Genomic DNA, 24,649 nt, shown 5'->3' with positions numbered 1-24,649 from the left:
TCATTACCTCCGCACCGGGAGTGCGATTGTGCCATAGATTTGATTCCGGGTAGTAAATACCCTAAGGGTCGTTTATTTAATCTGTCTGTGCCTGAACATGCTGCTATGCGAGAATATATAAAGGAGTCCTTGGAAAAGGGACATATTCGTCCTTCGTCATCTCCCTTAGGAGCCGGTTTTTTCTTTGTGGCTAAGAAAGATGGCTCTTTGAGGCCGTGTATTGATTATCGGCTTTTGAATAAAATCACGGTTAAATATCAATATCCGTTGCCACTGCTGACTGATTTGTTTGCTCGCATAAAGGGGGCCAAGTGGTTCTCTAAGATAGATCTCCGTGGGGCGTATAATTTGGTGCGAATTAAGCAGGGGGATGAGTGGAAAACCGCATTTAATACGCCCGAGGGCCACTTTGAGTATTTGGTGATGCCTTTTGGTCTTTCAAATGCCCCTTCAGTCTTTCAGTCCTTTATGCATGACATTTTCCGTGATTATTTGGATAAATTTATGATTGTGTATCTGGATGATATTTTGATTTTTTCGGATGACTGGGACTCTCATGTCCAGCAGGTCAGGAGGGTTTTTCAGGTTTTGCGGTCTAATTCCTTGTGTGTGAAGGGTTCTAAGTGCGTTTTTGGGGTTCAAAAGATTTCCTTTTTGGGATATATTTTTTCCCCCTCTTCCATCGAGATGGATCCTGTTAAGGTTCAGGCTATTTGTGATTGGACGCAACCCTCTTCTCTTAAGAGTCTTCAGAAATTTTTGGGCTTTGCTAACTTTTATCGTCGATTTATTGCTGGTTTTTCTGATGTTGTTAAACCATTGACTGATTTTACTAAGAAGGGTGCTGATGTTGCTGATTGGTCCCCTGCTGCTGTGGGGGCCTTTCGGGAGCTTAAGCGCCGCTTTTCTTCCGCCCCTGTGTTGCGTCAGCCTGATGTTGCTCTTCCTTTTCAGGTTGAGGTCGACGCTTCTGAAATCGGAGCGGGGGCGGTTTTGTCGCAGAGAAGTTCCGATTGCTCCGTGATGAGACCTTGTGCTTTTTTCTCGCGTAAATTTTCGCCCGCCGAGCGGAATTATGATGTTGGGAATCGGGAGCTTTTGGCCATGAAGTGGGCTTTTGAGGAGTGGCGTCATTGGCTTGAGGGGGCTAGACATCAGGTGGTGGTATTGACTGACCACAAAAATCTAATTTATCTTGAGTCCGCCAGACGCCTGAATCCTAGACAGGCGCGCTCGTCGTTGTTTTTCTCTCGGTTTAATTTTGTGGTGTCCTACCTGCCGGGTTCTAAGAATGTTAAGGCGGATGCCCTTTCTAGGAGTTTTGAGCCTGACTCCCCTGGTAATTCTGAACCTACAGGTATCCTTAAGGATGGAGTGATATTGTCTGCCGTTTCTCCAGACCTGCGGCGGGCCTTGCAGGAGTTTCAGGCGGATAGACCTGATCGTTGCCCACCTGGTAGACTGTTTGTTCCTGATGATTGGACCAGTAAAGTCATTTCTGAGGTTCATTCTTCTGCGTTGGCAGGTCATCCTGGAATCTTTGGTACCAGGGATTTGGTGGCAAGGTCCTTCTGGTGGCCTTCCCTGTCTCGAGATGTGCGAGGCTTCGTGCAGTCTTGTGACGTTTGTGCTCGGGCCAAGCCTTGTTGTTCTCGGGCTAGTGGATTGTTGTTGCCCTTGCCTATCCCGAAGAGGCCCTGGACGCACATCTCGATGGATTTTATTTCGGATCTTCCTGTTTCTCAGAAGATGTCTGTCATCTGGGTGGTGTGTGACCGTTTCTCTAAGATGGTCCATTTGGTTCCCCTGCCTAAGTTGCCTTCTTCTTCCGAGTTGGTTCCTCTGTTTTTTCAAAATGTGGTCCATTTGCATGGTATTCCGGAGAATATCGTTTCTGACAGAGGAACCCAATTCGTGTCTAGATTTTGGCGAGCATTCTGTGCTAGGATGGGCATAGATTTGTCTTTCTCGTCTGCTTTCCATCCTCAGACTAATGGCCAGACCGAGCGGACGAATCAGACCTTGGAGACATATTTGAGGTGTTTCGTGTCTGCAGATCAGGATGATTGGGTTGCTTTTTTGCCTTTAGCGGAGTTTGCCCTCAATAATCGGGCCAGCTCTGCCACCTTGGTGTCTCCTTTTTTCTGTAATTCGGGGTTTCATCCTCGATTTTCTTCTGGTCAGGTGGAATCTTCGGATTGTCCTGGAGTGGATGCTGTGGTGGAGAGGTTGCATCAGATTTGGGGGCAGGTAGTGGACAATTTGAAGTTGTCCCAGGAGAAGACTCAGCTTTTTGCCAACCGCCGGCGTCGGGTTGGTCCTCGGCTTTGTGTTGGGGACTTGGTGTGGTTGTCTTCTCGTTTTGTCCCTATGAGGGTTTCTTCTCCCAAGTTTAAGCCTCGGTTCATCGGTCCGTACAAGATATTGGAGATTCTTAACCCTGTGTCCTTCCGTTTGGACCTCCCTGCATCTTTTTCTATTCATAATGTTTTTCATCGGTCATTATTGCGCAGGTATGAGGTACCGGTTGTGCTTTCCGTTGAGCCTCCTGCTCCGGTGTTGGTTGAGGGCGAGTTGGAGTACGTTGTGGAAAAAATCTTGGACTCCCGTGTTTCCAGACGGAAACTCCAGTATCTGGTCAAATGGAAGGGATACGGTCAGGAGGATAATTCTTGGGTGACTGCCTCTGATGTTCATGCCTCCGATCTGGTCCGTGCCTTTCATAGGGCTCATCCTGATCGCCCTGGTGGTTCTGGTGAGGGTTCGGTGCCCCCTCCTTGAGGGGGGGGTACTGTTGTGAAATTGGATTTTGGGCTCCCCCGGTGGCCACTGGTGGAATTGAACTGGTGTGCATCATCCCCTCTGTTCACCTGTTCCCATCAGGATGTGGGAGTCGCTATTTAGCCTTGCTCCTCTGTCATTTCCATGCCGGTCAACATTGTAATCAGAAGCCTTTCTGTGCATGTTCCTGCTGCTAGACAACTTCCAGCTAAGTCGGACTTTAGTCCTCGTTTGTTTTTGCATTTTGTTCCAGTTCACAGCTGTAGTTTCGTTTCTGTGTCTGGAAAGCTCTTGTGATCTGAAATTGCCACTCTGATGTTATGAGTTAATACTAGAGTCTTAAAGTAATTTCAGGATGGTGTTTTGATAGGGTTTTCAGCTGACCATGAAAGTGCCCTTTCTGTCTTCCTGCTATCTAGTAAGCGGACCTCAATTTTGCTAAACCTATTTTCATACTACGTTTGTCATTTTCATCTAAAATCACCGCCAATATATGTGGGGGCCTCTGTCTGCCTTTCAGGGAAATTTCTCTAGAGGTGAGCCAGGACTATATTTTCCTCTGCCAGGATTAGTTAGTCCTCCGGCCGGCGCTGGGCGTCTAGGGATAAAACGCAGGCAACGCTACCCAGCTACTGTTAGTTGTGCGACAGGTTTAGTTCATGGTCAGTTTAGTTTCCATCCTTCCAAGAGCTAGTTCTTATGTTTGCTGGGCTATGTTCTCTTGCCATTGAGAACCATAACAGGAGTCCCCTTACCAGGTGTCAGTAGTAGAGAAGTAGAGCAGGACCTGGAGATTGGAGCTGTGATTAAACTCGCCCCAGAGCTGAGCACTAGGAACCAGATACCGGAGTCCGTGGTTGTGTGGGTACTGAAGTCCCGGCAGCTAAATCGGGAGAGCAGGGGACTGAAGGTCTCCTGGCCTGATCTAATACCCGGTGGCACAGCAGCATATTAGAGCCTGGAGTCAACACAAAGGAGCGGAACCTGTGATAGGCTCAAGCTGCCTGCCATGCGGGCAATGGTTAGTTTTTAAAAAACAGGGAGGGACAGTTAGCAGCAGGAGGGTGAGCTGTTAGGCAGCAAGAAAAAACAAACAAACAAAAAAAAAAAAAACAGCACAGAAGGAAGGCCTCCGTACCTACCTGGCCAGGTGTATCTAAAAAATGCTTCCAGGCTGCCCGGCTCTCCATTACGATCTGTTAACAGTACCACGGTCTGTACTATCAACAATCAAGTAAAGGAAAAGAAAACTACAGCCCTTGTGTCATTCAGTGATCTCTTGCGCCATGAGTCCTGCACCACAAAGTACACGAAGCCTGACAGACTGGACCGGTAGCCCTGGGGCCCTGCTCCATCTGTGGGGAGCAGAACCATCTCAGCTACGTCACCATCAGCCCCAGCGGGCTCCTTTAGCAGCATCGGCCATCCATTGCCAAACACCACAGGTGGCGTCACGTTAAATCCCATATACATATTCCCCATTTTATGGCACAGCCAGGGCTATGGAGTCGGGTCACGGCCCAGTGACTTCCCCAAAGAACTGTCCAACCAGATTCTGAGTACCACACGGTCCTGGTGGGCATATCAAAGGTAGCGCACACCATTTTTCAAATTTTATTGTTAATTTTACACAGCATGTACTCAGCGGGTGCTGAATACAGCCCCCATCATTTGTCGCCTGGTCGTGCTTATCACAGGGAGACAAAGCGACAATCATGGGAGGTGCCTTCAGCAGCCAGCGCCTGGGAACAGTGCCAAATGTACCGCTGATTACACAAGGATGTCATCCATGTGCCATCAGTGTGCAGCACCCATTTTGTCCATGTTGGGGTAAAAAACTGACATGTCTGCGGGTTTTTCACACAGACACACTGTCCATGTGAAAAAAACAGACATGTGCGCACCACCATTGAATACAATGGGTGTATGTCCATATTTGCTGTCCTTAAAACCCCTTTCTGCCATCGGATGGAATAGTACGTCTGATGGCAGAACCCCTGCTTTGATGTGGGCTCCGGAAGTGAGCCCGAAAAAAACCCGGGACATATCAGATATTTTGAACCGCTGACATGTGCCCGCATTAGGCGCGGGTGGAATCGCAATCCACCCATTCTTATTAACTAGTTAAATGCCGCTTCCGAACTGACAGCGGCATTTAACAAGCGCTTCCGGCCATCCGGACGGAAATGCGCATACCGGTGATCCAATTCACGTGATCGGTGGTCATCGGTGTATTGACATGACAACCAGAGGTCTCTTTCAGACCTCTATGGTTGTTGATGCCAAATTGCTATGAGCGCCACCCTATGGTCGGAGCTCATAGCAATGCTGTAATTCTACTACATAGAGGCGATCGAGTTATGGCAGCTTCTAGCCTCCCATGGAGGTTATTGAAACATGCCAAACATGCCAAAATAAAAAAATGTTTTTAAAAATATGAAAAAAAAATATAAAAGTTTAAATCACCCCCCTTTCAATATAAAACATTAAGAAAAAAAATCAAACCTACACATATTTGGTATCACCGTGTTCAGAATTGACTGATCTATCAATAAAAAAAAGGATTAACCTGATTGCTAAACGGCGTAGTGAGAAAAAAAGTCAAAATGCAAAAATTATGGTTTTTTGGTCGCCGCGACATTGAATTAAAATGCAATAACGGGCGATGAAAAGAATGTATCTGCACCAAGATGGTATCATTAAAAATGTCAGCTCGGCATGCAAAAAAAATCAGCCCTCACCTGACCCCAGATCACGAAAAATGTAGACGCTACGGATAACGGAAAATTGCGCAATTTTTTGTAGCAAAGTTTTGATTTTTTTTTCAGCAGATAAAAAATAACCTAGACGTGTTTGGTGTCTATGAACTCCTAATGACCTGGAGAATCATAATGGCAGGTCAGTTTCAGCATTTAGTGAACCTAGCAAAAAACCCAAGCAAAAAACGAGTGTGGGATTATACTTTTCTTGCAATTTCACCGCACTTGGAAATTTTCTCCCGTTTTCTAGTACATGACATGGTAAAACCAATGGTGTCATTCAAAAGTACAACTCGTCCCGCAAAAAATAAGTCCTCATATGGCAATATTGACAAAAAAATAAAAAAGTTATGGCTCTGAGAAGGAGGGGAATGAAAAATGAAAACGCAAAACTGAAAAAGCTCCAAAATCGGATGTGTGAAGGGGGCCTTAGTGTGGTAATCAAATCTTCACCTAAGCCTTTGCACCAAGTGTGTGGGAAAGTTAAGGACAAGTGCAGCGCCCCAGAGTCCTGGTCGTTGCAGTACTGATGCTCCGCCACTAAGGGGAGTGATGGTACGTCTGATGGCACTAAAGGAGTTCACCTGACCAGGTATCACAGTCACACATTACACTTCACACTCTGGCCACCAGGGGGAGCAAAGGGTTCTATGTATTAGGCCACTCCTCACAATCTGGTAAAACTGGGGGCTGGATAGGAGGTTAGTCAGAAGCTGACTGGGTTGGATCCAGGCAACAACCTGTGGCAGAGGGTGTTGCGGGGAAGATTCAGGGGGGTCTCTGTCAGGGGTGGGATCCTGACAGTGGCCTAGCAAAAAGGACAGAAAGTCACGGAGCCACGCCTGCACTGCACCCGTTGCGGTGGCATCCTAAGAAAGGACACGAAGCGAGGTTTATTGTGGAGAAGTGAGAAACGAGATCACAGCACAAAGGAGAATAGAGCCAGTAGGAGTCGTGCCTTAAGATCGTGGCAACATCCTACTGAGGCGCGTAGCCGGAGGCCGGAATGCCGAGGAAGTATTGGGCTCCAAGCATTACTTCAAACAGCGACAGGACAGTTAATTATAGGTTGGCTGTCTCACCTAAATCACCTAAGCAGACATAGGAGGCAATTGTGGGAGAGGGGCGTCTCTAGGGTCCCAGAATAAAGGTACCTTCACACTAAGTGACTTTGCAACGATAACGATAGCGATCCGTGACGTTGCAGCGTCCTGGATAGCGTTGTGTTTGACACGCAGCAGCGATCTGGATCCTGCTGTGATATCGCTGGTCGTTGCTGAAAGTTCAGAACTTTATTTGGTCGTCAGATCGGCGTGTATCGTTGTGTTTGACACCAAAAGCAACGATGCCAGCAATGTTTTACAAAGGTAACCAGGGTAAATATCGGGTTACTAAGCGCAGGGCCGCACTTAGTAACCCGATATTTACCCTGGTTACCATTGTAAAAGTAAAAAAAAACAAACAGTACATACTCACCTTCTGCTGTCTGTCACACGTCCCCCGCCGTCCGCTTCCCGCACTGACTGTGAGTGCCGGCCGTAAAGTAAAAGCAGAGCACAGCGGTGACATCACCGCTGTGCTGTGCCTTACGGCCGGCACTCACAGTCAGTGCAGGAAGCAGACGCCGGGGGACGTTACGGACACCGGAATGTAAGTATGTACTGTTTTTTTTTTTTTTTACATTTACGCTGGTAACCAGGGTAAACATCGGGTTACTAAGCGCGGCCCTGCGCTTAGTAACCCGATGTTTACCCTGGTTACCCGGGGACTTCGGCATAGTTGGTCGCTGGAGAGCTGTCTGTGTGACAGCTCTCCAGCGACCACACAGCGACGCTGCAGCGATCGGCATCGTTGTCGATATCGCTGCAGCGTCGCTTAGTGTGAAGGTACCTTTACTCCAGGCCTACCCGTCATACGGGTGGGTCCTAGCCATATCATCTGGGGAACGGAGAAGAACATCAGAACAGAAACGATAGTTGTGAGAAAGAACACCAGAAACAGACACAACAGTTGTGAGGACTATCTTGTGGTGCTCAGCAGGGAGGTACTACAACACACAGGCGCTAGAAGGTAGGTACTGATTTCCACCTGCAAAGGAAACTCTGGATGTGCCTTCGGACTGGCCGGTCTCAGCCAGCCCCGTTAGCAGTGCTCTGGATTGCGGACCCTGAAGCCTTCAGTAAAGAGGTTAAGAGACTGCAACCCTGTGTCCTCGTTATTCATCGCACCTTGCACCACGCACCACCTTCACACCTTTCATTGGACGCCCCTTAGCAGGGTCACGGACCGGGTCTAGCCACCGTGACAACCCCAGGACCGAGACAGAGAGGCCCGGTACCGAGTACCCCGCGGCCCTGCGTCTGGGGGCGCTCCACAAATATGTAAAGAAAAGCTGCAGACCATACCAGGGATCACCACCAAATACACAAATAATTTTTATTGGATACACACAGACATACCAGATTAAAACCATTTAAAAGTCATAAACATGACAAATATACAACCCTATAGGCTTAAAATAGAGCCAAAACACTACCCCACAACAAGGCAAACAGGATAAATATTCAAGTGGTTGTAAATACAATGAACACACATTGAGTATTATTATTATTATTTATTATTATTATAGCGCCATTTATTCCATGGCGCTTTACATGTAAGGAGGGGTATACCATATTAAAAACAAGTATAATAATCTTGAACAATACAAGTCACAACTGGTACAGGAGGAGAGAGGACCCTGCCCGCGAGGGCTCACAGTCTACAAGAGTATGACCCTCTATATCACTTACAGCAAGAAATCATAATAAAGCCCTATAGTAACAATGGTCAAACAATGCATGAAAAAACTGCCCATATAATATACACTCATTTGCAATGAAAGAGTTAAATGAGACAAGTCCGAGCATAAGAAACATTGGGTCAACCTCTCAAAAAAGTGCATACAAATGATACTCCTGTATTAAGATCAGGTACCTATAATACCGCTACAAAAGATAAATATAGTGGTCTACTGAGGGTGTAGCATTGCTATCAAAACCAGCACGGTATAAGAATTCATGTTTGAAAAAATCACCTGGTCTAGATTAGGAAAAACTTGCCAGGAAAAAATGCCATGAGAACACTGCTGAAAATTCTATATGCACCCTATACAATACCAGCAATATTGCCCATAGTTGGGGGAGCTTGAGGAAATGCCCGACGCGTGTCACCACCGCCAATTCAGGGGCTGAAGGTCAAGTCTGAGTGTGATCACTTAAATATAAATTATAAATACCTAAATACGAAACAGCTGCGGCAATTACCTGTTAGACCGCACGTATTAGAAGGCGGAAAAACAAGAGCCCAGGAACGTTATAAGAAGACATGTGCGATTCCACCATCATGGTGACGGAAGTACTTCCGGGGTACTCGAGGTTCTAGGGAGACAGTGCTCCATTGGCAACTGCGCATAATCCCTGTGAACCTGCATACTGCGCTTGCCCGAAAACAAACGATGTCACCATAGTAACATAAGACACATAATAGATTTAGAGGCGGAGATAAATTAGCCAGTACATTCCATAGTGATAAGTCGCAAATTAATGACAGCCACTGCGCATGATCCAGATGTCCATGTGCGATACGTTCGCACAAAACAGGACTATAACCATGTGCTAGAGTAGCGCATGCTCAAATAACAAGGACCCCGGTGGAGTTTCTTCTTGATGGGCAATCTAAAACAGTAGCAAATAAACACTGTGGTATAGCGGTAAATTTACCATAGAAAGTTAGGAGAGGTTATGGTAACATCCTTGGGATCTAGGGTACAAATTATTACAGGGATTGTCCTCTAAGTCCCTTCTCAATTTGTATGTTTCACCCCCAAAATAGTAACAGCTATACTTAACTCTGGTGACAGTGCCATTGCAGCGGTGATGGCAACGGATCATCTGGGGATCCCGACACATTATGTCACGTAATCCTTCGGATATAGTGGCTCTCATTTCCTTTGGATGTATATGATTTCTCCAAAGGAGGTGAGTGTTAAACCACTTGAGCGTTAGCACACATCTTAGGTCACTTAGCCCAGTTCCACAATCTCTTTTGTTTAAGTTCTCAACATCCAATAGGAAAGTTGAAAGAATGATCTATGGTGATCTCACATCCTACAGTCTCCCTCTATGATAGGTACACTCTAAAGACGAGGTGAGGAATGGCACATCAGTATGGTGACAAGAAAGCATTAAAGCTATGAAAACCTTTACACTCATTTTGTTATTGTTCATTTGCTTATACACAGTAGTTCAGTGTGTGGAGAGGGAAGAAACATTCAGGTCATCGGGGAGTAGAGATCACACAAGCTGTACTGTATCACGATCTCACAATATGTACTAGGTTGGAAAAAGTGTCACTTTACAAATTAATAACTTGGCTTCTTTCTGTTTTGTATCTCCACTAAAGATCTACCGAGAAAGTATGAGTAATGGGAATTTCTTTGTATCTCTATATCTTATTACTTGGATACTTCATCGCCTTTCTGCAGTACACACAAGAACAACTTTATGGCACCTCGCAAATAACACTCTGTAGGTGGAGGTGGTGAGGAGTTTTAAGATCAGTATTTTTTATAAAAATGGATTTACTATTTAGGGTCACATGGTAAAATATTTCCACACAGATATAAATCTCATGATAATTATCAATACTTAGATGTTATTGTCCAAATCCTATGAGAGAGGCCTAGAAAAGAAGTCACAGACTCAGCTGAAGTCAATGCATGCTATTAATGGAGATCGTTCCAAGAGACCGTTTGTGTCCCGAATAGAAGTGGCATTTTTAATATCTCTCGGCAGTTACGCTGCGACAGTTTCCATGGTTACACTGAGCGATTTTCATCTCTATGGAGACATATGACCCAGACCAACATAAAACTCTAGTCCTGTGTGCCGCCATATCTCAGCTACTTTTGTTATCTTTGTTATTCTTAAAAAATGGCAATTATCATGCCCGTTACCTCGTGTTTTTTTCCTGCGCTCTTATGTACTCACTTTTAGCAGTATCCGAGCGCTCTGACCTATTTTGCTTGACACTAAGCATCTCTGCAACTTTTCAGTGTCTGTATATGTCAACATCTTCTCCATTAATAATTGGCTTTTACTGTGCCGGCACCATTCTTACATTCGCTTTTGCATTTCCTTTACTTTTTGGGACTGATTCATCAAAAGTTTTACTTCAGAAAACGGATGTCAAAGCTTTGAAAAGTCACAACATTTTCCCAAACTAGGAGTTATGCAAAAAGTGTTGTGACTTTTTGTGGGGTTTTTTTTACCAGTTTGACTCAAATAGGTGGAGAAGGGCGGGACAGGGTCATGGTCACACTCGCCTGTCATCATAAATGCTGGAGCTTTCTATGGCAGAAATCCTACTCCTGACGAGGAGCATTTCTCGTGCAGAACACGGAGGAGCATGTCACATTAGTACAAAAAACATTCCCACACAGGTCCGATGTAATCCAGCATTTCTCTTCAACGTTCCCCGAACCTGGCTCACGCTGTGCTCAGCGAGACTCGGCGACTTTGAAGAGCAGTAATATAACAGCAGTAAAGAAATAAAGGGATATTGAGCAAAACCGGTTTCAGTCTGTCAGTGATTTGAGACTGGAATGGAGGCTCACCTTCCAACAAGACAATGACCCAAAGAATACTGCTAAACAACACTCGAGTAGCTTAAGAGGAAATGTGTAAAGGCCCCGTCACACATAGCGAGATCGCTAGCGAGATCGCTGCTGAGTCACAAGTTTTGTGACGCAACAGCGACCTCAGTAGCGATCTCGCTATGTGTGACACGTACCAGTGACCAGGCCCCTGCTGCGAGATCGCTGGTTGTGTCGGAATGGCCTGGACCTTTTTTTGGTCGTTGAGGTCCCGCTGACATCGCTGAATCGGTGTGTGTGACACCGATCCAGCAATGTCTTCACTGGTAACCAGGGTAAACATCGGGTTACTAAGCGCAGGGCCGCGCTTAGTAACCCGATGTTTACCCTGGTTACCAGCGTAAATGTAAAAAAAAACAAACACTACATACTCACCATCTGATGTCCGTCAGGTCCCTTGCCGTCTGCTTCCTGCTCTGACTGACTGCCGGCCGTAAAGTGAAAGTACAGCACAGCAGTGACGTCACCGCTGCGCTCTGCTCTCACTGTACGGCCGGCAGTCAGTCAGAGCTGGAAGCAGACGGCAAGGGACCTGACGGACATCAGATGGTGAGTATGTACTGTTTGTTTTTTTTGGTAACCAGGGTAAACATCGGGTTACTAAGCGCGGCCCTGCACTTAGTAACCCGATGTTTACCCTGGTTACCCGGGTGCTGCAGGGGGACTTCGGCATCGTTGAAGACAGTTTCAACGATGCCGAAGTGGTTCCCCTGATCGTTGGTCGCTGGAGAGAGCTGTCTGTGTGACAGCTCCCCAGCGACCACACAGCGACAAAACAGCGACGCTGCAGCGATCAGCATCGTCGTCTGTATCGCTGCAGCGTCGCTGTGTGTGACGGGGCCTTAAATGTTTTGGAGTGGCCTACTCAAAGCCCAGACCTTAATCCAATTTATAATCTATGGTCAGACTTGAAGACATCTGTTACCCAGATGAAACCATCTAATTAACCATAGATGCTCATGAGGAGAACATAATTTTACCTCTATACAAGTCACTAGTTCGACCACACTTAGAATACTGTGCACAGTTCTGGTCTCCGGTGTATAAGAAAGACATAGCTGAACTGGAGCGGGTGCAGAGAAGAGCGACCAAGGTTATTAGAGGACTGGGGGGTCTGCAATACCAAGATAGGTTATTACACTTGGGGCTATTTAGTTTGGAAAAACGAAGACTAAGGGGTGATCTTATGTTAATGTATAAATATATGAGGGGACAGTACAAAGACCTTTCTGATGATTTTTTTAATCATAGACCTGAGACAGGGACAAGGGGGCATCCTCTACGTCTGGAGGAAAGAAGGTTTAAGCATAATAACAGACGCGGATTCTTTACTGTAAGAGCAGTGAGACTATGGAACTCTCTGCCGTATGATGTTGTAATGAGTGATTCATTAATTAAATTTAAGAGGGGACTGGATAACTTTCTGGAAAAGTATAATGTTACAGGGTATATACACTAGATTCCTTGATAAGGCGTTGATCCAGGGAACTAGTCTGATTGCCATATGTGGAGTCGGGAAGTAATTTTTTTCCCCATGGTGGAGTTACTCTTTGCCACATGGGGTTTTTTTGCCTTCCCCTGGATCAACATGTTAGGGCATGTTAGGTTAGGCTATGGGTTGAACTAGATGGACTTACAGTCTTCCTTCAACCTTAATAACTATGTAACTATGTAACTATGTAATTTGAAGGAGCTGGAACAGTTTTGCCTTGAGAAATGGGCAAAAATCCCAATGGCAAGATATAAAAAGTTTATAGAGACTTATCCAAAGCAACTTGCAGCTGTAAATGCCGCAAAAGGAGGCTCTACAAAGTACTGACTTTAGGTGAGTGAATAGTTATGATCACTGAAGTTGTCAGTTATTTTGTCTTTTTTGTTTGCTTCACAATAAAAAGAAAACCGAATGTTCACAGCTGTAGGCATGCTCTTTACATGAACTGATGTAAACCCTCATCAAGACCAGAGAAATTCATCTATATGTATTTTGAGGCTTGCGAAAGGCCACATATGGCAAAATCGTTGCTTTTCCTTCCTGTTATTATGACTTTTTTAATATACTGGAATAAAGATCTAATTTTGTAAGGACTATCCTCTGGAGCCTCGGTGTTCTTGGTTATTCCATAATCTGATGTCCTCTTACCCTGAAACACATTTGAAGTGCTAGCCACAAGGCTACTGTAGGTATACATCATGTACTGTATATTTCCTATGAGCTCTGGTGCAGTTGTTTTAACTCCCTATTTCACAAGAAAACAGACATTCTCTGAGGGATTTGCATGCATTGTTGTAAAACATCCCTTTGCTGCTAACAAGCCTGAAGGAAGGTACAGGGAATTTACAATTCTGTGTAATGCGCAAAATTCTGGTGTATCTAAAGGGTATGCTGAAGTAGCAGTTGCACTCCAATCCAAGGGTCTGTGCCTGAGGTGAACAAGGCCCTTCTACTACATAAGACAACCAGAATACTGAACAGCTTGGCTTTGCAGTGAACGGACGTGGCATACTTTCAGCACAGAATCATAATGGTAGATAGTAGAATGTGTAATCCAAATGTCTAGCCTCTCGGAGACTTTCTTCTGCAGGGCAGGAGGTAAAGAACATCAGCACCGCAGCCTTTATATTGAATTCTACTCCACATACACGTCGCCCGGTTATTAGGAGCTCGCAAGGGAAAGACTAAAACCAAATTTCAATACTAATACTAGTTTATGGAATTGCTATCTATGAAATATAACACATATCTTATCTAAAAGTATTAAAACATCAGTATGTTTCTAGGTAGCTCACCTGATGGGATTAGTTTGCTCATCTATAGCATCTACTGCACTCTCCACAGAGCTGAGAAGAGACTGGATCTGGTTGGCGGTCTCCTTCAGCAAAAACCGTGTTACAAACTGGTCAACATTGGTACCCCTCTCATACACCTGTGGAGATAAGATGGCGATGTGATAATACTCATCATTAGTGGTGGGCAGTGAGTTTCAGCAGCCCTGGAAATTAACGGCAAAGTATCACATCTATAAAACAAAAGTCTTTTGCTGGAATCAATACTATATATTCTCATGCAGTGATGCAGCGGTGTGGGGGAGGAGAAGATCGCACCATAGCCACTGTGTCTTGTAGCGATACCTGCCACTGCCGATGTAAAGTGCATCAGTTGCGATGAATTTGTCAATGGCTGCTGCACTCTGGGTAGGTAGTGCCTAAGATGACAAAGCATAGTATAATGAAATGGGTGTTGTTATTTCTGTCACTACCTATGCAGAGCACAGCAGCCTTTGACCAACCCATCTCAACTACTGAGCTCTGCGTAAAGCAGCAGCTAACAAAAGAAGACAGAATTGTGCAGTGTTGGCTTCAATAAATAATAATATATTTTATGTTATACACTTTTTCTGCTTTCTGTGGGGATGCTTTCCATGCCATTTTATCAGGACTATAGGGCTCCTGGTGCCACTATGGCGTGAGTAGGAGGGGACCTACTGAATGTGGCTTACGATCATCTATCAGACTTTATTGTGGCTCTCTAGGAAAGGTTGGGAACCACTTATTTAAGAGCACAAAGAGGCAGCCACATCCAGTATGGAGGAAGGAGGTATGGCATTTCCTAGTAGGTACTGGCAGATGCGGTTTTACCATAACATCACTGAGAACAGCATTTTTTTTCAAATTACACCAGATGACCAATGATAGTTTGAAGTCCAAGTTATGGTGAAGCAAAATCCAATCATCTTTTTTAATAATATATTTAAAATATAAAAAGGTACAGAAATATTTGGGAATTTTGTTGGACGTTAACTATCATGATACTTTATTAAGTATGCTTGGAGCCTCACCGGCTTTGTCCGTGCACCAGCACTTATCACTTGTGGGAGATCAACACATACACATCAAGCAGCGGTGAGGATCATCTAAGAATACTATTCATCTACACTTTACAAGAACCATACATATGCTAATGAACAAAGGAAAATCTTACCGATAAACCTTGTTTCAGTATTTTCTAACTGGAGAGTCTCTTTACTGTGAAACTATGTTAACAATGTGTTTCATAGATTGCAAGTCCCTACAATAATATTATGTATGTTTAGTTTATTTTACTCGAAGGTTGATTTTTGTTGGGTGAGTTGCAATTTTGACTGATAATTATCACTTTACCTTATTATGCACTAAAAAGCAGGAAAACATATCCAAATGGGATGAAATGGTAAAAAAATGCAATTTCACTACTAGTTTCGGAGTTTCGTTTTGAAGGCATTTTAATGTAAGATACCAATGACCTGGCACCACAATTCTGCAGGTCAGTACGATTACGACAATACCAAACTTTTATAGTCTTTCTTATTTTACATGTTTTAAAAAATTAAGAACTTTGCAAAAAAAAAGTTGGCTTTTGTCGCCAATTTCTGACAGCTGGAAGAAGTTGTGTTTTTAGTGTGTCAGGCTGTAGGTTTTTTTATACCATTTTGGATACAGATTTTATTAACTTTTTATTTTAATTTTGGGGTTAGATGGGGTTCCCCAAAAATGGCAATTCTGCTCATTTTTTTTGTTACTGTGGCATTTACTATACGAAATACACAAAATATATACCATATACAAAAATACATAGCGCCCAAAGCGCTGCTCAGTCCGGATCATGGGCAGAGTCTCAGTGTCCCAGCACAGGGACACACCGTAACTTTTTTTGCTGAGGGATCCAGTTAACTAGGGGTAGTCCTTCAAAGAAGCCAACAATATTTGAGTAATTCCTTGATACGATCTTTGAAGTGACTCCAAACTTCAGAGCATCTTTTAAAGGGAATCTACCAGCAGGATTTCATCCCCCCAAACTATTTATATGCACATACAGCTCTTTCAAACACAACTCCAGCAATATCTTTATGTGGCCAGTTCGTTGTTCCATTACTGAGAAATCAGTGTTGGAATTGATTTGCAATTTAAGTTGAAAGACTATTATAGATCTGAAGCCTCTGTCACTCCAGCTCTATTTCCTGTCAAGCACTGTCTCCTCCGGTCTGACTGACAGCCTCTGTGCTTTGTGACTTCAGGCATAGGAGCCGTCAGTGAAACAGAAAGGTGGTACTGCATGATGAATAGAGCTGGAGTGACAGAGGCTTCAAATCGCCATTTGTATATCAATTCAAACGGTAATTTCTCTGTAATGGAGGAATGGACTGGCCATGTAATTATATTGTTATTCTTCTAAATGTGCATATAAATAGTTTGGGAGGGTGAAATCCTGCAGAGAGATTCTCCTTAATATTGATAGTTCAGTATTTCAATAATACCTTGGGTGTCGAAGATGTAAAGACTCTCCTTGAGGAAAGCACTAAGAAGATGTAGGGATGCTTATTAGCTATGCAATGCTCGTCTAGAAATGTAAAGGCGCAAATAGCTTCTTCACAGAGGAAAAATTAAAGGATTCTAGTGCCAATTATTGGACAAACCAGACCCTCTATTTGATCTTATAGGTTAGAGGGTTTTAGTCCCTCATTGGTGCAACGCAGGAGAACTGGTTGGCGTGGTCAGATGCTTTGGATTGGACCGAAGGGATAAATTAGTTAGCATATGGAGACTCATAAGTTATGCAATGCTCCCCAAGGAAATTAAATATGCAAGTAGCCTCTTCACAGAGAAAGAAGGCAGGGAATCTAGAGGAATTTATTAGGAATCTATTAGTAACAACCAGAAAAGTCAATATCGACCCTTTAAAATAGATTTTCACTGATGAGGGACAACAACCTTGAAACATATGTCTGCAAATATGAGTTACAGCTAAACCAGCAACTCAATTATAGAGTCAATATTGACTTTTAGGATTGCTACTTCCTACAGGAGGCATTGTAGTGGCAGTGCTCTTCCTCTGTGAGAAAATCTAGCAATAATAAATACAGTAAATTCTCCATCTAAGAAAATGTAATTTCCAAGACTTTCCCCCTGGCAAGCACAGCGGCACTTACTGCAGCATGAGACTTAGAAAAACAATCACATTAACGCCTCATTATTTTAGGTGCCCTTGTCCGTATCTCTCAAGAGATTAATTTAAGACTGAAGTACAACAATTTAACCAAGATAAAATAGTAACAATAACTAATGAAACCACACACAATTTATCAGACTTTCTACGGTTAACCATTTAAGTAATCAAATGGCTGGCAACGTAGAGTGCAGTGATGCCAATGGAGCGCCGTGTCATGCATTCAATAATGTGTTACTGAAATCCGGAGCTCGAGTTAAATATGAACAATTTATTATTTTTGGCAGCGAAGGCAAAGAAAGGGTTATCACAGCAGGAGAGGGAAACTCGCCGCTTCCAATTTATAATTAGGAAGTAAAAATTACTGTGCTCGTTATCTGGATAAAACAAAGCGGTCTCCTCGCTAATCATCTGTGTAAAACAAACACCCATCTGAACTCTGCTCGCCACAGTCTGCTCGCCGCTAGCTGCCAGGAAGGGATTCTTTTGTTCCTTTATTCTACATGACAATTTGCTGCAGAGACAGGATATTTTTACTCACTTTATTCTGTCAGTATAGCGCAAGCGAGGGGAAGGATTTTATTTTCAAAGGATCAGGAGCATATAAAGGTGTCAGCTCCTCGAGCAAAAAGAAGCCGCGGTGCTGGATAAACTTTGGGTAACCTGCTTATTCTATGTGATTTTTCCTATTTATAAAATAAAATCTGTGTGTAAGCACTCCAATAGTGTGGCCAATATGGTCACATTCAAGTAAACCTGTCTCAGTGACATAAGAGAAGGGCTATCATTTGTGTCGGACTGGGGAGCCAAGGGCCCACCAATAACATTGACGATCCACTTTTCACCTGCACACAAATATTACACGACCCTGGTGCACAAATTTACCTATATCTCTATAAAATAATAAACTGGGTACAGAAGCGTAACCACCAGGGGGGCAGAGGGGGGCATCGCCCCGGGCCCGGTGCTCTGAAGGGGCCCACCCAGAGCTACGCTACTGTAACTGTATCGGCATGTACAGCGCGCCGATAGTTACATTCTGCAGCAGAGCAGAGAGATTCGATCTCCCTGCAGTGCCACCAGGCCCCGCCCATCATCACAGGTTCAGCTGTATCGGCTGGATGCCAATACAGCTGACCGCATTGATGAGAGAGCCAGCGTTATGCTCCCTCCCCATCATCCCCCTCGCAGCGTCTGACATCACTGACGCCGACACTGACAGGGGTCGTGATGACATCATTACCCGGCGCCCACGGACCAGAGGTATGTGGGCGCTCAGAGCAGCGGAAGAACCAGGAAGAAGAGAGGTGAGTATTTATTTTTTATGGGGCTGCCTTATACTACAAAGTCTGCCTATGGGAGGCTTCCTTTTACTACACAGTCTGCCTATGGGGGGATTCCTTATACTACAGAGTCTGTCTATGGGGGGATTCCTTATACTAGAATCTGCCTATGGGGGGATTCCTTATAATACAGAGTCTGCATATGGGGGGATTCCTCATACTACAGAGACTGCATATGGGGGGATTCCTTATACTACAGAGTCTGTCTATCAGGGGATTCCTTATACTACAGAGTCTTCCTATGGGAGGGCTTCCTTATACTACATAGTCTGCCTATGGGGGATTCCTTATACTACAGAGTCTGCCTATGGGAGGATTCCTTATACTACAGAGCCTGCCTATGGGGGGATTCCTTATACTACAGAGTCTGCCTATGGGGGGCTGCCTTATACTACAGAGTCTGCCTTTGAGGGCTGGCTTATGGTATAGAGTCTGCCTATGGGGGGCTGCCTTATACTGCAGAGTCTGCCTATGGGGGCTGCCTTATGCTATAGAGTCTGCCTATGGGGGCTGCCTTATGCCGTAGAGTCTGCCTATGGGAGTGCATTATACTATATTGGGGACTATCTGGTGCATTATACTATACGGAGGCTCTCTAGGGGGCGATCATACACTGTGGAGATTACAGTAAGGGGCCATCGTACAGTGTTGGATCCATCAAACAGCTTGGGGGCTACTAAGGGGTCAGTATACTGTGTGGGTGTTACTATACAGTGATGGGGCATTATACTGTGTATAAGAGAGCATCATACTGTCTATAGGGGAGCTGTACAGGGGGGAGACTCGGGACATTATTAAATGTAAAGTGGGCACTTATAATGTTATGGGGAATTCAGGTTACTGTGACTATTAAAGGGGCACAAAGGACATTATTACTATCTAGGTGGCAAAATATGGGCAGTTTTCTAGGGCACTTGCACCCGACATTACTATATTGTAGAGGGTTGCTTTAGAATTTAGAGGGCACGGAGAACCACACAATAGGTGCAGTAATGGGGACACATATGGCAGTAGTGGATCAGTATTGAGATATCAGCAGGATGAGGAGTTTGTGCAGGTTGGGAATAGATGGTGATGGTCTGGAATATGAGAAGTGAAATGTGTCTTTCTTGTAATCTCTGCAGCCGAGTCCTGGCTGGAAGAAGTTGTCATGTCGGTCTGGGCCAGATGGAAAAGACGGGAAAAGTGAACGATTCCATCAGAAAGAACGTCAGCTATAAGTCATTATCTGTAAATGTGCTGTGATCTCTTATATGTTCTGTAGTACTGGTATCTACCACTGACCATATGGCGGTAATATTAATATTGGTCTTTGTATAGAGATTATTTTCAGTAACAGCGCGGTCATCTTCTGAGGTTCTCCTCCACTATTAGGGGGTGTCACCCAGTTGTAATCAAGGTTACCTGGTTAGGGGCTCACTCAGAAGTTTCGCCCCCCTGAACCAAAACCCTAGCTACGCCTCTGACTTGGTAGGTTGGGGTCTAAGGCGTAAGGCGAAGGTAAGGAGAAACCTTATCACTTAGATCCCAGTCCAGAGCCTCTCACCTGGCCAAATCAGATCTCATACTTTGAACTGACGAGGGCCAATAGCCCGAAACACCGTGTCTGCAATTTGAGATTCTGATTTGGCTTTTATTCTAAGTCATATTGCAAGACTCGTTAACGGGTTGATTGTGACTTGTAGGATCGCTACTTCCAACAGGTGGTGCTATATAGAGTTCAAGTCCTCTTCCTCACTGAAATTTAATGAATGATGAGATGCTGCTTTTTTCTGTACAGAGTGAATCAAGTGAATTAAGTACTGCCCATACAGTATGGGTGGGGGCCTAGATCTGCACAGGGGCCCACCCGGCGGATTCCCCTGTTCCCCTATGGGCCAGTCTGAGCCTGGCTATCATGATTGGTCCTTGAAGCTGAAGGCTTTTTTATGGGTTGTGTTGGGTACCGCAGCTGAATGGGGATGAACAGGAATACCACACCAGACATTATTAAAATCAATACTATTACTACATGGTAGGTAACTGCATTATAGAGTCTTAAAGGGATCCTGTCATCAGCTCAAAAGTGCCTATTTTCTGGTCTTATATTATTCTCACTGCTCTCCCCGTGTTCTGCATTTTCCCTATTTATAATTTCACCATACGGTCCCAGAGATCTGGGCATTTTTATTTTGTGAACAAGAAAACACCAGAACACAGGCAGAGATGCTTACCTGACCAGGCCTCTAAACAAATGCACTATCAGGGTGCAGTGGACCCAAGTAAAGATGGCGAATACACAGGTGCAATATTACCGATGTTTACACGGGATGCATTATGGTTAGCACTGGTCAGCCCGCCACAGGGCGATTATTAACCCCTTAATCCCATATGACGTACTATACCGTCGAGGTGGGGTGGGCCTTAATTCCCGGTGACGGTATAGTACGTCATACGCGATCGGCCGCGCTCACGGGGGGAGCGTGGCCGATCGCGGCCGGGTGTCGGCTGCATATCGCAGCTGACATCCGGCACTATGTGCCAGGAGCGGTCACGGACCGCCCCCGGCACATTAACCCCCGGCACACCGCGATCAAACATGATCGCGGTGTACCGGCGGTACAGGGAAGCATCGCGCAGGGAGGGGGCTCCCTGCGGGCTTCCCTGAGACGATCGGTACAAGGTGATGTACTCACCTCGTACCGAACGTCTTCTCCCTGCAGGCCCCGGATCCAAAATGGCCGAGGGGCTGTATCCGGGTCCTGCAGGGAGCACTTCTGGGTCGGAGCAGGCTGCAGATGAAAGCTGCAGCCTGCTCCGATGAAAGTATGATTGCAGATCTGATAGAGTGCTGTGCACACTATCAGATCTGCGATCTGTGATGTCCCCCCCTGGGACAAAGTAAAAAAGTAAAAAAAAAAATTTCCACATGTGTAAAAAAAAAAAAATAATAATTCCTAAATAAATAATAATAAAAAAAAAATATTATTCCCATAAATACATTTCTTTATCTAAAAAAAACAAACAAAAACAATAAAAGTACACATATTTAGTATCGCCGCGTCCGTAACGACCCAACCTATAAAACTGGCCCACTAGTTAACCCCTTCAGTAAACACCGTAAGAAAAAAAAAAAAAAACGAGGCAAAAAACAACGCTTTATTACCATACCGCCGAACAAAAAGTGGAATAACACGCGATCAAAAAGACGAATATAAATAACCATGTTACCGCTGAAAACGTCATCTTGTCCCGCAAAAAACGAGCCGCGATACAGCATCATCAGCAAAAAAATAAAAAAGTTATAGTCCTCAGAATAAAGCGATGCCAAAATAATTATTTTTTCTATAAAATAGTTTTTATCGTATAAAAGCGTCAAAACATAAAAAAATGATATAAATGAGGTATCGCTGTAATCGTACTGACCCGCCGAATAAAACTGCTTTATCAATTTTACCAAGCGCAGAACGGTATAAACGCCTCTCCCAAAAGAAATTCATGAATAGCTGGTTTTTGGTTATTCTGCCTCACAAAAATCGGAATAAAAAGTGATAAAAAATGGTCACGTGTCCGAAAATGTTACCAATAAAAACGTCAACTCGTCCCGCAAAAAACAAGACCTCACATGACTCTGTGGACCAAAATGTGGAAAAATTATAGGTCTCAAAATGTGGAGACGCAAAAACTTTTTTGCTATAAAAAGCGTCTTTTAGTCTGGTTTCACACTTGCGTTTTTATCTGCATGCGTTTTTTAAAAAAACCGCATGTGTGAAAAAATGCATGTAAACGCGGTAAAACGCATGCGTTTTTATAGAAAAACACAAGAAAACAAGAAAAAAACAAAAAACCCTAACCCTACCCCTAACCCTACCCCTAACCTGAAATACGTGGCACTGAAATACGTGGCACTGAAATATACGTTTATATACGTATATACGTATATAAGTGCCACGATATTTCAGTGGCCACGTATTTAAGTGCCACGTATTTAAGTGCCACGTATTTAAGTGCCACGTATTTAAGTGCCACGTATTTAAGTGCCACGTATTTACATGCCACGTATTTACGTGGCACGTATTTTTCAGAGCCTGAAATACGTGGCACTGAAATACGTGGCACTGAAATATCGTGGCACTGAAATATCGTGGCACTGAAGTATTTACGTGCCACGTATTTTTCAGTGCCTGAAATACGTGGCACTGAAATACGTGGCACTGAAATACGTGGCACTGAAATACGTGGCACTGAAATATTGTGGCACTGAAATATCATGGCACTTAAATACGTGGCACTTATATACGTGGCACTTATATACGTGGCACTTATATACGTGGCACTTATATACGTGGCACTTATATACGTGGCACTTATATACGTGGCACTTATGACTGTCAGAAAATGTTCAGTAAACGGTTAGGGGTAGGGTTTCAGGTAGAATTGGGGAGTTTCCACTGTTCAGGCACATCAGGGGCTCTCCAAACGCGACATGGCGTCCAATCTCAATTCCAGCCAATTCTGCGTTGAAAAAGTAAAACAGTGCTCCTTCCCTTCCGAGCTCTCCCGTGCGTCCAAAAAGGGGTTTACCCCAACATATGGGGTATCAGCGTACTAGGGACAAATTGAACAACAACTTCTGGGGTCCAAGTTCTCTTGTTATCTTTGGGAAAATAAAAATTTGGGGGGCTAAAAATCATTTTTGTGGGAAAAAAAATATGTTTTATTTTCACGGCTCTGCGTTGTAAACTGTAGTGAAACACTTGGGGGTTCAAAGTTCTCACAACACATCTAGATAAGTTCCTTGGGAGGTCTAGTTTCCAATATGGGGTCACTTGTGGGGGGTTTGTACTATTTGGGTACATCAGGGGCTCTGCAAATGCAACGTGACGCCTGCAGACCAATCCATTTAAGTCTGCATTCCAAATGGCGCTCCTTCCCTTCCGAGCTCTGTCATGCGCCCAAACAGTGGTTCCCCCCCACATAGGGGGTATCAGCGTACTCAGGACAAATTGGACAACAACTTTTAGGGTCCAATTTATCCTGATACCCTTGTGAAAATACAAAACTGGGGGCTAAAAAATCATTTTTGTGAAAAAGAAAAATAATTTTTATTTTCACGGCTCTGCGTTATAAACTGTAGTGAAACACTTGGGGGTTCAAAGTTCTCACAACACATCTAGATAAGTTCCTTGGGGGGTCTAGTTTCCAATATGGGGTCACTTGTGGGGGGTTTGTACTGTTTGGGTACATCAGGGGCTCTGCAAATGCAACGTGACGCCTGCAGACCAATCCATTTAAGTCTGAATTCCAAATGGCGCTCCTTCCCTTCCGAGCTCTGTCATGCGCCCAAACAGTGGTTCCCCCCCACAAAGGGGGTATCAGCGTACTCAGGACAAATTGGACAACAACTTTTAGGGTCCAATTTATCCTGATACCCTTGTGAAAATACAAAACTGGGGGCTAAAAAATCATTTTTGTGAAAAAGAAAAATAATTTTTATTTTCACGGCTCTGCGTTATAAACTGTAGTGAAACACTTGGGGGTTCAAAGTTCTCACAACACATCTAGATAAGTTCCTTGGGGGGTCTAGTTTCCAATATGGGGTCACTTGTGGGGGGTTTGTACTGTTTGGGTACATCAGGGGCTCTGCAAATGCAACGTGACGCCTGCAGACCAATCCATTTAAGTCTGAATTCCAAATGGCGCTCCTTCCCTTCCGAGCTCTGTCATGCGCCCAAACAGTGGTTCCCCCCCACATAGGGGGTATCAGCATACTCAGGACAAATTGGACAACAACTTTTAGGGTCCAATTTATCCTGATACCCTTGTGAAAATACAAAACTGGGGGCTAAAAAATCATTTTTGTGAAAAAAAAAATAATTTTTATTTTCACGGCTCTGCGTTATAAACTGTAGTGAAACACTTGGGGGTTCAAAGCTCTCAAAACACATCTAGATAAGTTCCTTAGGGGGTCTACTTTCCAAAATGGTGTCACTTGTGGGGGGGTTTAATGTTTAGGCACATCAGGGGCTCTCCAAACGCAACATGGCATCCCATCTTAATTCCAGTCAATTTTGCATTGAAAAGTAAAATAGCGCTTCTTCCCTTCTGAGCT

At 44.3% G+C, this 24,649-nt stretch overlaps 1 protein-coding gene across 2 annotated transcripts in view; it reads right to left on the bottom strand.

The window, feature by feature from the left end:
• NECAB2 (N-terminal EF-hand calcium binding protein 2) overlaps positions 1–24,649 on the bottom strand; it is a 414,952-nt gene that overhangs the window by 87,425 nt on the left and 302,878 nt on the right. For both annotated transcript variants that reach the window (XM_077288176.1, XM_077288177.1), the window contains exon 6: positions 14,023–14,159. In XM_077288176.1, the coding sequence (XP_077144291.1) occupies positions 14,023–14,159 (137 nt within the window). The remainder of the gene's footprint in view (positions 1–14,022; positions 14,160–24,649) is intronic.

Source organism: Ranitomeya variabilis, chromosome 2 (genome assembly GCF_051348905.1).
Source record: "Ranitomeya variabilis isolate aRanVar5 chromosome 2, aRanVar5.hap1, whole genome shotgun sequence".
Lineage (NCBI taxonomy): Eukaryota > Metazoa > Chordata > Amphibia > Anura > Dendrobatidae > Ranitomeya > Ranitomeya variabilis.
This window is presented reverse-complemented; position numbering and strand designations above follow the sequence as displayed.